At 45.9% G+C, this 12,764-nt stretch overlaps 1 protein-coding gene across 1 annotated transcript in view; it reads left to right on the top strand.

Moving 5' to 3' along the window:
* Nucleotides 1-9,578, top strand: part of tm9sf4 (transmembrane 9 superfamily protein member 4) — an 88,799-nt gene extending 79,221 nt beyond the window's left edge. Inside the window, 6 exon segments of the mRNA XM_034172107.1 lie at nucleotides 120-151; nucleotides 154-182; nucleotides 373-495; nucleotides 865-904; nucleotides 907-948; nucleotides 6,829-9,578. Coding sequence (XP_034027998.1) covers nucleotides 120-151; nucleotides 154-182; nucleotides 373-495; nucleotides 865-904; nucleotides 907-948; nucleotides 6,829-6,980 — 418 coding nt within the window. The 3' untranslated portion in view covers nucleotides 6,981-9,578.
* Nucleotides 9,579-12,764: the final 3,186 nt, after the last annotated feature.

Below are 12,764 nucleotides of genomic sequence, written 5' to 3'. Positions count from 1 at the left end.
CAAAGTTAAATTCCAAGCTGCTTTTTATTTTCAAGTACATTCTTGGAGACCCGAGGGCTATTACAGGATGCTGGACTGCTGTAATCAAGTATTCGTGGGTTCATGTCTCTTTCTAACAGAATCCTAATGGCCGGAGATCTGCCGTTTGGTGCCTGTTCATAGAGCTGTTCTTCATTTTTAGTGTGAGTACAACTTACCTGCTATGCTCTCCAGTGATGGATTTCAAATCGGGTCACATCTTGTTACAGCAAACATTTCTTTATTCTGGTGTGTATTTAAATTTTAACATAAATTGTCTGTAGGTAGAACCATGATTAGGTACAGCCTTCACACATACAGTATACCACTACCCACATGTCTTCCTTCTTACAGGCCATCTGGGAGAATCAATTTTATTACCTCTTTGGGTTCCTGTTTCTGGTTTTTATCATTTTGGTGGTCTCCTGCTCGCAGATCAGTATTGTCATGGTGTATTTCCAGCTCTGTGCAGAAGGTATAACAGTACTGCAGATATGACACATCAGCAGAATTATACCACCAGGTTTGACTTTGATTTTAAAACAGGCACACAGCTGTTTTGTTAATGCTGTAATACAGGGGTGGGCAGCTTGTTCCAGAAAGGGCCAAGAGGGTGCAGGTTGTCTTTGCAGCCACTGACTCCACTAGGTGATTCTCACTGATTAAATGATTCCATCTGCTCAAAGTGATGTTAATCAGTGAAATCACCTGATGGAGGTCAGTAGCTGCAAAGAAAACCTGCACCCTCTTGGCCCTTTCTGGAACAAGTTGCCCATGCCCTGCGCAATAACGTCTCATCGTCTAATAATTGCCACATCATGTGTGTGTGTCCTTACTCACAGGGACTACCGGTGGTGGTGGAGAACCTTCCTGGTGTCTGGAGGCTCAGCTTCTATGTTCTTGTTTATGCCGTCTTCTACTTTGTCAACAGGTGAGCACGGAAGCTCGTCAGTTCACATATGCTCAGGAAACACTTGCACTGTGAAGGCTTTTCATTTTTCAACATAGTCACTAGTGGCAGCTGTTGACATTTTTCAAGGGTGGTAATAATTTATGCAAAGTTTCTATAATGAGTTGGAATGGCGTGTGAGTCCAGAATATATCAACGTCCATCGTTCAGTGTTGTTATTCGTAGTTTCTCCAAAAATATTAGTCTTATCAACGTTCCGTTTGGTGGCGTTCAACCCTTGACCTAAAATACATAAGCATACCAACAGCAAATGTCAGCTCTCCCCCAATATGTCCGTAATTGAAGTTGCACCATACGCACCCGTATTTGTCTTTTCTGCATTCTGCCGCAAGTAGGTACTTTTATCTTTACATACCAACAAATGGAGGCTTGGCGGAAGACATCAAATGCACTACAGTTGTCACTGTAATGGCAAACATGACACTTAACTAAAACTGACAAACCAATTGGACTACAGAAACACAATAAGTCAATAACACTAACAACACTGTTAACTAACATGAACCACAATAATATTTAAAACCCCAAACTTCCATGGTGCATTGCAGCACAACCTACATTGTTCACTTGTGTTAGCTAATATCACTAATTTCTCCTAAAATATTAGTTCTATCAACTTTCCATTTTTGCAGCGTTCATGCTTTGACCCAAAATACACACGTATACCAAACAGCAAATGTTAGCTGTCCACCAGTTTCTCTGTGATTGAATCCATACACAGACACGCACACAGAGTCCACTTGGCTATGATAATATAGATATTTTACATTACAGCCATCCATCCATCCATCCATTTCCTTCTGCTTATCCAGAGTCGGGTTGCGGGGGCAGCAGCTCAAGCAAAGCCGCTCAGAACCTCCCGATCCACACACACCTCCCCCAGCTCCTCCGGGAACCCCGGGCGTCCCAAGCCAGCCAAGAGATTGTAGTCCCTCCAGCGTGCCCTGGGTCTTTCCCGGGCCTCCTCCCGATGGGACTTGCCCGGACCACCTCTCCAGCGAGGCGTCCAGGGCATCCAGAAAAGATGCCCGAGCCACCTCAACTGGGCCTCCTTTCAACGTGGAGGAGCAGCGGCTCAACTCCGAGCTCCTCCCGAGTGACTGAGCTCCTCACCCTATCTCTAAGGGAGCGCCCAGCCACCCTGCGGAGGAAACTCATCTCGGCCGCTTGTACTCGCGATCTTCGTTCTTTCGGTCATGAGCCAAATCTCATGACCATAGGAGAGGTTCGGAACGTAGATCAATCGGTAAATCAAGAGCTTTGCCCCCCTACTCAGCTCTCTCTTCACCACGACGGTCCGATACAGCGACCGCATCACTGCAAACCGCTGCATCAATCCGTCTGTAGATCTCACACTCCATCTGTCCCTCATTCGTGAACAAGACCCTGAGATACTTAAACTCCTTCACTTGAGGCAAGGACACTCCAGCCGACCTGAAGAGTGCAAGGCACCTTTTTCCAGTCGAGAACCATGGCCTCGGATTGGAGGTGCTGATTTTCATCCCGGAGACTTCACACTCGCTGCAAACCGCTCCAGTGCAACCTGAAGGTCCTGATTGACAAAAACAACAGAACCACATCATCCGCAAACAGCAGAGATAAGATTCTGTGGTTCCCAGACCGGACCCCCTCTACACCCTGGCTGTGCCTAGAAATTCTGTCCATAAAGATAATTAACAGAACCAGTGACAAAGGGCAGCCCTGGCGGAGGCCAACGTGCACTGGAAACAGGTTTGACTTACTACCTGCAATGCAAACCAAGCTCCTGCTGCGGTCGTACAGGGTCTGGACAGCCCTTAGCAAAGGACCCCGGACCCCGTACTCCCGGCGCACCCCCCACAGGGTGCCCTGAGGGACACGGTCGAACGCCTTCTCCAGATCCACAAAGCACATGTGGACAGGTTGGGCGAACTCCCATGAACCCTCGAGCACCCGATGGAGTGTGTAGAGCTGTTCCAGTGTGCTGCGACCAGGACGAAAACCACACTGCTCCTCCTGAATCCGAGGTTCAACTATCGGTTGAATTCTCCTCTCCAGTACTCTGGAATAGACCTTACCGGAGAAGGCTGAGGAGTGTGATCCCCCTGTAGTTGCAAACACACCCCCCGGTCCCCTTCTTAAACAGAGGGACCACCATCCCGGTCTGCCAATCCAGAGGCACTGGCCCCACCGCCATGCAATGTTGCAGAGGCATGTCAACCAAGACAGTCCCACATCATCCAGAGACTTAAGGTACTCAGGACGGATTTCATCCACCCCAGGAGCCTTGCTGCCAAGGAGCTTTCTAACCACCTTGGTGACTTCGGCCTGGGTAATGGATGAGTCCGCCTCTGAGTCCCCAGTCTCTGCTTCCTCTTCAGAAGACTTGACGATGGGATTGAGGAGATCCTTGAAGTATAACTTCACCCGCCCGACAGCATCCCCAGTCAGGGTCAACAGCTCCCCACCGCACCGTAGACAGTGCCAGTGGACAGGTGCTTCTGCCTCCTGAGGCGTCGTACGGTTTGCCAGAATTTCTTCGAGGCCGACCGATAGTCCTCCTTCATGGCCTCCCGGAACTCCTCCCAGACCCGAGTTTTTGCCTCTGCAACCGCACAGGCTGCAGCACACTTGGCCTCCCGGTACCTGTCAGCTGCGTCCAGGGTCCCACTTACCAACAAAGACAAGTAGGACTCCTTCAGCTTGACAGCATCCCTTACTTCCAGCGTCCACCAACGGGTTCGGAGATTGCCGCCGCGACAGGCACCAGAGACCTTGTGACCACAGCTACGAGTGGCCGCATCGACAGTGGAGATGGAGAACATGGGCCACTCGGACTCCATGTCTCCACCCTCCCCCAGGATCTGGGAGAAGCTCTCCCAAAGGTAGGAGTTGAAGACCTCGCTGACACAGGGTTCCACCAGTCGTTCCCAGCAGACCCTCACAATACGTTTGGGCCTGCCAGGTCTGACTGGCTTCCTCCCCTCCCAGCGGAGCCAACTCACCACCAGGTGGTGATCGGTCAACAGCTCAGCCCCTCTCTTCACCTGAGTGTCCGAGACACGTGGCCGAAGGTCAGATGATATGACTACAAAGTCGATTATCGACCTCCGGCTCAGGGTGTCCTGGTGCCACATGCACTTATGGACACCCTTGTGCTCGGACATGGTGTTCGTGATGGACAAACTGTGACTAGCACAAAAGTCCAACAACTGAACACCACTCGGGTTCAGATCTGGGAGGCCGATCTTTCCAATCACCCTCCTCCAGGTCTCACTGTCGCTGCCCACGTGGGCGTTGAAATCCCCCAGGAGAACAATGGAGTCCCTGGGAGGGGTACTCTGCACTGCCGCTCGGCCCGTAGGCCGAGACAACAGTGAGAGACCTGTCCCCGACCCGAAGGCATAGGGACGCGACCCTCTCGTTCAACGGAGTGAACTCCAACACATGGCGACTGAGCTGGGGAGCAATAAACAATGCTACCCCAGCTCTCCGCCTCTCCCCATGTGCAACACCGGAAAAGTGGAGCGTCCAGCCCCTCTCCAGGAGTTGCGTACCAGAGCCCAAACTGTGCGTGGAGGTGAGCCCGACTATCTCTAGCCTTTATCTCTCAACCTCCCACACAAATTCAGGCTCCTTCCCCCCAGCGAGGTGACATTCCACGTCCCAACAGCCAGGGGCTGTGAGCGCGAGCCGGGCCACCCACCCTCGACTGCCACCCAATCCTCTCTGCACCCAACTCTCATGGCCCCCTCTGCAGGTGGTGAACCCACAGCAGGGCGGGCCCATGTCGCTCTTTCGAGCTGAGCCCAGCCGGGCCCCGTGGGCTAAGGCCCGACCACCAGGCGCTCGCGCCCGAGCCTCAACCCCAGGCCTGGCTCCAGGGTCCATTACAGCAGCTTCTTAAAAACTGGAGAGGCACTTCTAAGAGTGCATTCAACTGCAGTGGCATTAAATGAATTGTGACTTTTAGCCTCGACCATTTGTTTTCTTTGTATTATAAAAGTAAATTCCTCAGCTTTATGTCCTTATATTTGCCACAAGCTATAACTTTTGACCGCTGGACAAATGGAAATTGACCACTCTCACTGTTTTTTACTGTTCTTAGCCTGTAACTCCATAATGTTCATTCATAGATAGTCCAAGCTATACCTTTTTGGAATCTTTCTAAAAGATGATTGTAGCATTTTTAAATATTGAGCCCTATGTTAACCTTTATTGACCTCTACCTGGCTGTAGTGACTACGCTAGGATGGCCATTATACATAAATTTTAACTTGCGATATATACTTAATAAATTATGGATATGCTTTGCCACCCTAGGTGGTGGTGACACACCCACTTTCAGGATTTTAGTCCAAGGCCTGTCTGCTGGATGATAGTACCAACCTTTCTTTTCTTCACTCCTAATTGATGAGACTTTGATAAATACGAGGTCTATTAGATAAAAAACCGACACTTTTTTTTTTTAACTATATGGATTTGAATGGCGTGCGATTACACCAATCATGCTTGAACCCTCGTGCGCATGCATGAGTTTTTTTCACGCGTGTCGGTGACGTCATTTCCCTGTGGGCAGGCCTTGAGTGAGATGTGGTCCCGCCCTCTCGGCTGAATTCCTTTGTTTCACATGCTGCTCGAGACGGCGCGTGTTGCTTTATCAAAATTTTTTCTGGACCTGTGAGGAATATCCGAGTGGACACTATTTGAGAAATTAAGCTGGTTTTCGGTGAAAAGTTTAACGGCTGATGAGAGATTATGGGGTGTTTCTGTCGGTGTAAGGACTTCCCACGGAGCAGGATGTCATGCAGCACTTCCAGGCACCGTCGTCGGCCTGTTTCGAGCTGAAAACATCCTAATTTAAGGCTTAATTCACCCAGGACGTCGTGAGAGAACAGAGAAGATTCAGAAGAGGCCGGCATGAGGACTTTATGCGGACATTCCACTGTTTAAGGACGTTTTTTAATGAAAGACGTGCGTGCAAATTCGCCAAGTCGTTTCCGTGACGACTCGGCGACCCACCGCGGGGGGTCGCGACAGGAAAAACACCTCCGTGTTGAAAACCATTTGTAAAATTCAGACGGCTTTTGATGGCTTTCAACAAGTGAGTAACTGAGAAATTGTTTAACAGCTTGGGCATGTTCCAACTTGCCTGTTAAGGTTTCCAACACGGAGGTGTTTTTCCTGTCACGACCCCCGCGGTCGGGTCCGGGCCGACATGCGACTCTGCCCGCACGTTCTTTCATTACAAAATGTCCGTTAACAATGGAATGTCCGAATAAACTCCTCATGCCGACTTCTTCCGAAAGTTCTCTGTTCTCTGATGACTTACTGGGTCAACAGAGCCTGAAATGTGGAAGTTTTCAACTTGAAACGGCGAGACGCTACCGCCTCGAAGCGCAGATTGCCGTCAGGCGCCGTGGGCCGTCCTTACGGCGACACTACCAGACCAAAATCTCTCATCAGCCGTTAACTTTTTACCGAAAACCAGCTGAGTTTATCGAATGGTGTCCACTCAGTTGTGCCTTACAGTTTTGAAAAAATTTTTATCAAACAAAGCAGCAGTTTCTGAGCCATTCCTAAACAATGAAAAAATCGACGAGAGGGTGGGCGACTCCTCACTCAAAGACTGCCCACAGGCGAATGACGTAACCGACAGGCGTGAAAAAACTCTCGCATGCCCACGAGGGTTCGAGCATGTCTGATGTAATCACACGTGATTCAAATCCATATGGTTTTTGAAAAAAATAATATGGTCGGATACTTTTCTAATAGACCTCGTAATGTTCACAAACAAACCAGCAAACAATCGTCTTCGTCAGAGTGTTTGAAACTAATATCTGTTCTCCTGATTTCTCCTCAGTTGGACATAGTGGAGTTCATTCCTTCTCTCTTGTACTTTGGCTACACGATGCTGATGGTCCTGTCCTTTTGGCTGCTAACCGGCACGATTGGATTCTATGCAGCATACATGTTCATCAGGAAAATCTATGCTGCAGTCAAGATTGACTGAGCCCCGCTGATGCTGCTGGGTTTTTTTGTTGTTGTTGTTTTTGGGCCACATCCTTGTTTTGTTTTTGCTTCCTTTTTTTTTTAAAATATATATATTGATTCTTTATGTCCAGCAAGCACTGACTTTTGTGTAGAAGAGAGGTGGGCTTTTTTTAATGGTGCACCAGCACCACCTACAGGCCTCATGGGGAAGAGCAGCAAGGTGCCGTGATGCCTTTTGCTGTTGGATTTTTCTCTCTCCCGTTCTTTTTACAGGACTGAGACACAGAATGAATCTTGTCTGATGGGACATTTTATGTGTTCCTGGTGTTTCTCTTCACAGCACGGTGGGCCAAAGCTTGTCAAATGATGGGATCTGCACTTTTTTTTCCTTTTGTCTTTACATTTATGTTCTGAGAAGAGCTAGGCTAATTTATCCGGGTTTTTGTCATCGCAGGATTTATCATTTGCTGTTTGGGAATTTATAGGTGTGGAGAGCTCGGGGTTGTCTGATTCAGATGGTTATACTGTGTGTGTGTGTGTGTGTGTGTGTGTGTGTGTGTGTGTGTGTGTGTGTGTGTGTGTCATGTGAAAGTTAGACCCCTGTATGAAAATGACTCAGAGAAATTCTGCACTAAAGACAACTGCCCCCCTCCCTCCCATTTGCCCATAGTAGCCATGGTTCCAAACAAAATATAAACTTCCTTCCACAAACATTGTCTCACTTAATGCAAAATATTGGTCCACAGAGAGCAGCACAGAGATGTAATTAAAATGTAAATGTGTAGACCGGAGCCCGTCTGCCACCTGGTTGAGGGGAGAAGAGTGCACAACACAATCAAGACGGTGGTGATTTTGCTCTGCTGCTGCCACGCGCACATGGACGGAGCGTTTCCAGGAGTCACTTTTGAAAGTGTAAATGTTTTTTTTTTTTTTTATTCTCTCACCGTGCCGTCAGTGTAGTCTTAGCAGTGCTGCCAGCTGCAGAACTATGCAGTTATGGAAAGAGTTGCACTACCGGCTGATGCCTCATTTCAGAGAGAAATTTAAGTTTGAATCCTATTTAAATTTTATGTCTGTGTAAAAAAATTTTTTGAATGACTGCAGGAGCAGCAGTTGCAGCAGACGTCAGTTTGATTGTGTTTGGGTTGTCCAGAATGCAGCAAATGTAGGTGTGAACTCAGTACAGCTGTACAGCAGAGACTGTACAAGACCAGCAATTTTAGAATGTGTTTCTGGATGCTGATTAGAATGTTGGCTGGAGAAACATCTCGGGTTGAGGATGCAGATGGGAGCCAAAAGCTCATCCCCACAAAAACTAGCAGTATATCACATCACTCAATGTGAACACTGACAAGAGAACTTCAACTCGTTTGAAATGTACAACACAGTACAATGAATATTTGTGCAAGTTCTATCAATAATAAAACAACAAATTGTGCCAAATCACACATAAGGTGACTCTTTGGCTCCAAAGAAGGCTGCAGGAAAATGCACAGTCCTGTATGCATTTCATAATGTCGTCAAGTTTTATTTTTTCATGATCAGCTTGATCCGTTTTTAGCAGTAGGCCTTTTTGCACATCTCAATAGGGGATTTGTCAGGACAGCACTGCACAGACTAGGGTTATGGATTCCTCTGTGGACCATGATTTTACAGGGCTTGAACTTCTCACTTTACTGTGACTTTTCTCATAATTTAAGGGCCTCTCGTTCATAGTTTCAAAACCAGCAAACTTGGTTTTGAAGGAAACTTGGTTTTGTGTCCCACCTACCCTGATTACTGTCACCTGCTAAATGTTAGTGTATTTGTTCAACCACTAGGTGGCAGTAAGTGTTATCAAAATTTACAACTTGTAACATTTTGTAGACAACCTAGCAGTGTCTACTTTGAAAAAGTTTCTACTGTGTAGCTTATAGCAGCAGGTTTAAATACTCGATATGAAGGCTATCTGTGAATTATTCACTGAGATCTAGCTCCAGATGGACTGGCATGCAAATGGTTCTAATATATCATCCACATGATTATGTTCAGGAGCGCAATGGATGTTGATGCCGTTGGGGTGTAAAAGCACGATTTGTTTGAAATTTTTTGAATGTGTCCCTTTAAGTTTTTGTGATGTTAAAGTCAAAATATATAAACCGCTTCTGTCACTGTCTACTGTACAGATGTGCTTGCATTTGGCGGGACTTAATGATACCAACCATGTTTATTTTCCCATTCCATCAGGCGCGCTTTATGATTGTCTGGAATTAGACTCTGAGCTCTGAAACCTGGCTGCTGCCTTATGTAAAGACAGATTTCCTCTCCGGCTGTTGAAGTGCACGTGCCAGGGGAGATTTTTTTTTTTTTTTTAATTTCTTAATAGACCGACTTTTAAAAGGCCCAAGTCATGCGACTGTGTGTGTATGAATGTGGGGTCAGCTGTGTAAATATAATACGACAGCTTTGTGTTGCGTTCTGCTGTTCGTGGCACTCCCTGTAACGATCCTATCGTTGTTTTCGCCAGAAGCATGACGCTCACCATGACTTTGGTAACTCCTTTCTATTCCTTTTTTTTCTTTTACAGAATGTCCACTTAAAAAAAATGTACAATAAAACAAAGTGATGACCAGGTGAATTAGAAACAGTTTTTGTTGTCTTTTAAGATCTGTGGCTGTGAAGGTGTCAACTTGTGCTTTGTGTTGTTAGTCACATCACAAAGATTATGTTCAACAGTCCTTAAATCCTTCTGACAAGATCAGCTTCCTTCTAAGAAATCTCTACAAAACCAGAAGAGTTTCTATTCTGGAGTTATGGTTCAGTTGCCGACCAGTTAAGTGTATGTGTGAGTGAGCTCAGTTTTAAGTATAGGATAGCTCCATGATGCTATAATTAGCCCCACATACAGCAGTTAAGATGTAATCCAGATTTGAGGTCCACTGTGAGGTGGATACGGTCCTGATTGTATGGACTCAGCACTGGAACACTTCAGTTTTTGTGTCATTCAAAAGAAAATAGAAATAATGCCAGTAATATAGTACATAAAAAAGGACGACCCAAGGGCATGAGGGGTCACTGAATGGTTTGAGTATGAAAATTATGTGAAACGCACCATGGCCTTACAGTTAAGTTCAAAATAATAGCAGTAGTTTTAAAACGGTGACTAAAGCTCAAAATCCTTAATACTTTTTTCCCATACAAGCAAATGCATTGGGAACATTGTAATTCCTTGCCCAAGCGATTATATCAGCTATTGATGAATGGCTGTTGACTGAATGAATGATCTGTGCTGTATCTGCTGTGGTGACCCTGAATGGACAGGGGGAGCTGAAAGAAAACAACTAGCCCTAAATGGCCCTATCCCAACTTTTTGGAATGTGTTTTTGGCCTGAAATGCAGATGAGGTTGACCACACCAAAAATGAAATGTGTTAAGCCCTGGTCCCACCAAATAATGAACAGTGACGCGCAGCGTGTTGGTTTTTTTTTTTTTTTTGGTGCAAGAGGAAGTATTCAACAATTGTGGGAGAAGGGGTGGTGGCCAAGTGGTTAATGCGCTTGGTTTCAGTTCAGAAGGCTCCGGGTTCAAATCCCACCCCTGCCACATTTCTCCATGTAATGTGGAGTTGCGTCAGGAAGGGCATCCGGCGTAAAACCTGTGCCAATTCAACATGCAGATCCAACTTGGATTTGCTGTGGCGACCCTGAGTGCAAACAAGGGAGCAGCCGAAGGGACTTACAGTGCCTCTGAGAGGCTCTTATTCGGCTAACAAGGCTCCTCTCTGGGCGTGGCGTTAATTTCAAGAAGTTCAAATTTTAGCAACAACAGTGTGGGGCAGTTTGTGTACGAGGTACTACGATGACAAACAAGGATTTTAGAGGCATGTGTGTGGTAAGGACGAGGCTGTTAAAAGCCCATTATCTGAGCACCTGGCAGAAGGACCAGAGAGGCTATTTTTGACAGGCTCAGCCCTCTTGCACACTACAATCCCACCTGCTTTGTGTGCTGGATGCTGTATATAAAATAATTATTTTGTAGCCGATTAATCATTTTCTGTCAGCTTGAATGTTGAAAACACCTCTAAACGCTTCTGGAATCGTAGAGGACGTTTAGAGCTTTGTTCCTTTATTTTAATGTTTTTATTGTAATAGCTCGGCAAAACAGTTGCATGTTCATTCTTTATATATAATCAGCTGTAAAAGTATGTTTATGATAGATTTAACATCTTGTTATAATGGATCAGATGACCTCCGCTGTGTGTACACTGACGCAACGACTCCAAACAAGCATTTAGGCAGAACGGCAGCTCGCAAAAGAGTTATTTTGCAGTCAATAATTTACGTTGGATCACAGTGTCGAAATGACTATTTAAAGCCACGGAAGAAATAAAGCCAGCGAAGCCGTGGATGGAAAGGAAGCCAGCAAGGAGCCCAGAGGCTGCTGTCCAGGAATGCAGAATGCCGTGCGCAAGAGAGTGATTTTGCAGACAACAGAGGAACACTAAGTTAAAAGTTGGATCATGGTGTCAAAATGAGGCAACTATCCAGGAAGCTGTGGTTCGGTTCTAGCTGGTCTGGTGCATTTAATGACTCTGCAAAACAGGTGAACAGCAGCCTGGCGCACACCGGCCAGACTGTGCAGGAGGGTTTTTTTGGGGGGGTGGGTGCTGCGTTTAAAAATGTGACATCTTGAATGGATGCTGTGAATTGAAAACCTACACTTAAAAGGGACCAAGTGTGGGAGGGCTGGAGGTTTGGACCAAACCCATACCTAAACGTGCACCAACATCCATGTTACATGGTGCTACATGGATCATATGTAGCGCCACGAGCCATTCAGTCGTGGCTCACTAGAGGCTGCTATGTGGCACATGCGGGATACAGAGAGGTACATAGAAGCACCTTCATAGCGGATACGTGATAGATGAAAACGGGTCATTCTTCAAATAACTGCTGACACACCCATGCGTGACTCATTATTCATGGCTTATTATTGGGGGGGGGGCTTTATGTTCATCATGTCTGCAGCAAAATAGTTTTTGTTTTTTAAAGGAGGACGCCCTTTGCGAAGCAACTCTAGTTTGAACACAGCCCCTGAGGGGTATTGCACAAAACCAAGGGATTCAGCCGGGATTTTCTAGTTATCTAGGCTGAATTTAGTCGACTCAGCTGCATGAAAGCAGGGTAAATTTAGCCATATTAAGTCACTATGGAGATGTAGCCTTTGAGCTACCGTTGTCCAGACCAGACAAACGAGACTTGGTTAATTCTGGTCTCTCCTATTGGTTTAGTTGGCTGTTACTCAAAGCGAATACCAACGGGTGTGTGAGCCTTTGTTCCCTTTTTATCATTTGATCTTTATTTAGCCCACATTAAAATACCACACTGCCATATTACCACATTGTTAACGTTTTCTCATTGTGAACAAAGTATTTTTTAATGTTGTTCATGTGTTACAGTTACTGTCATTTACAGTAAAGTATCAAAGAAGGTAAATATCACCTTGAGCTCCAGTGTGCTAATACGGCTATAGATGGAGAAACAGATTATCAAGAAAAAAATTTTTTTTCTTTTTCTTTCACTGTTGCTGGTGACCTTTGACCTACAAAATGTTGGTGAAAAACTGGAAGAAATTCAACTTGAAAAATAAAAATGCAAAGAAGGTATGAAACCACTGGTTTGTCTTTTAATCATTTCAACATAACACATGACAGCTCAAAGATACACTGTACAATAAGTCAATAGTTCTTCTTGTTGTGTTCATCATCTCTTTGGATCAACCAATATACAAATCTGTCACTTCTACATTTTGCATGTGAGATATG

Source organism: Thalassophryne amazonica, chromosome 6 (assembly GCF_902500255.1).
Source record: "Thalassophryne amazonica chromosome 6, fThaAma1.1, whole genome shotgun sequence".
NCBI classification, from domain to species: Eukaryota; Metazoa; Chordata; class Actinopteri; order Batrachoidiformes; family Batrachoididae; genus Thalassophryne; species Thalassophryne amazonica.
Note: the sequence above shows the minus strand (reverse complement) of the source record. Positions and strands in the feature narration are given on the sequence as shown.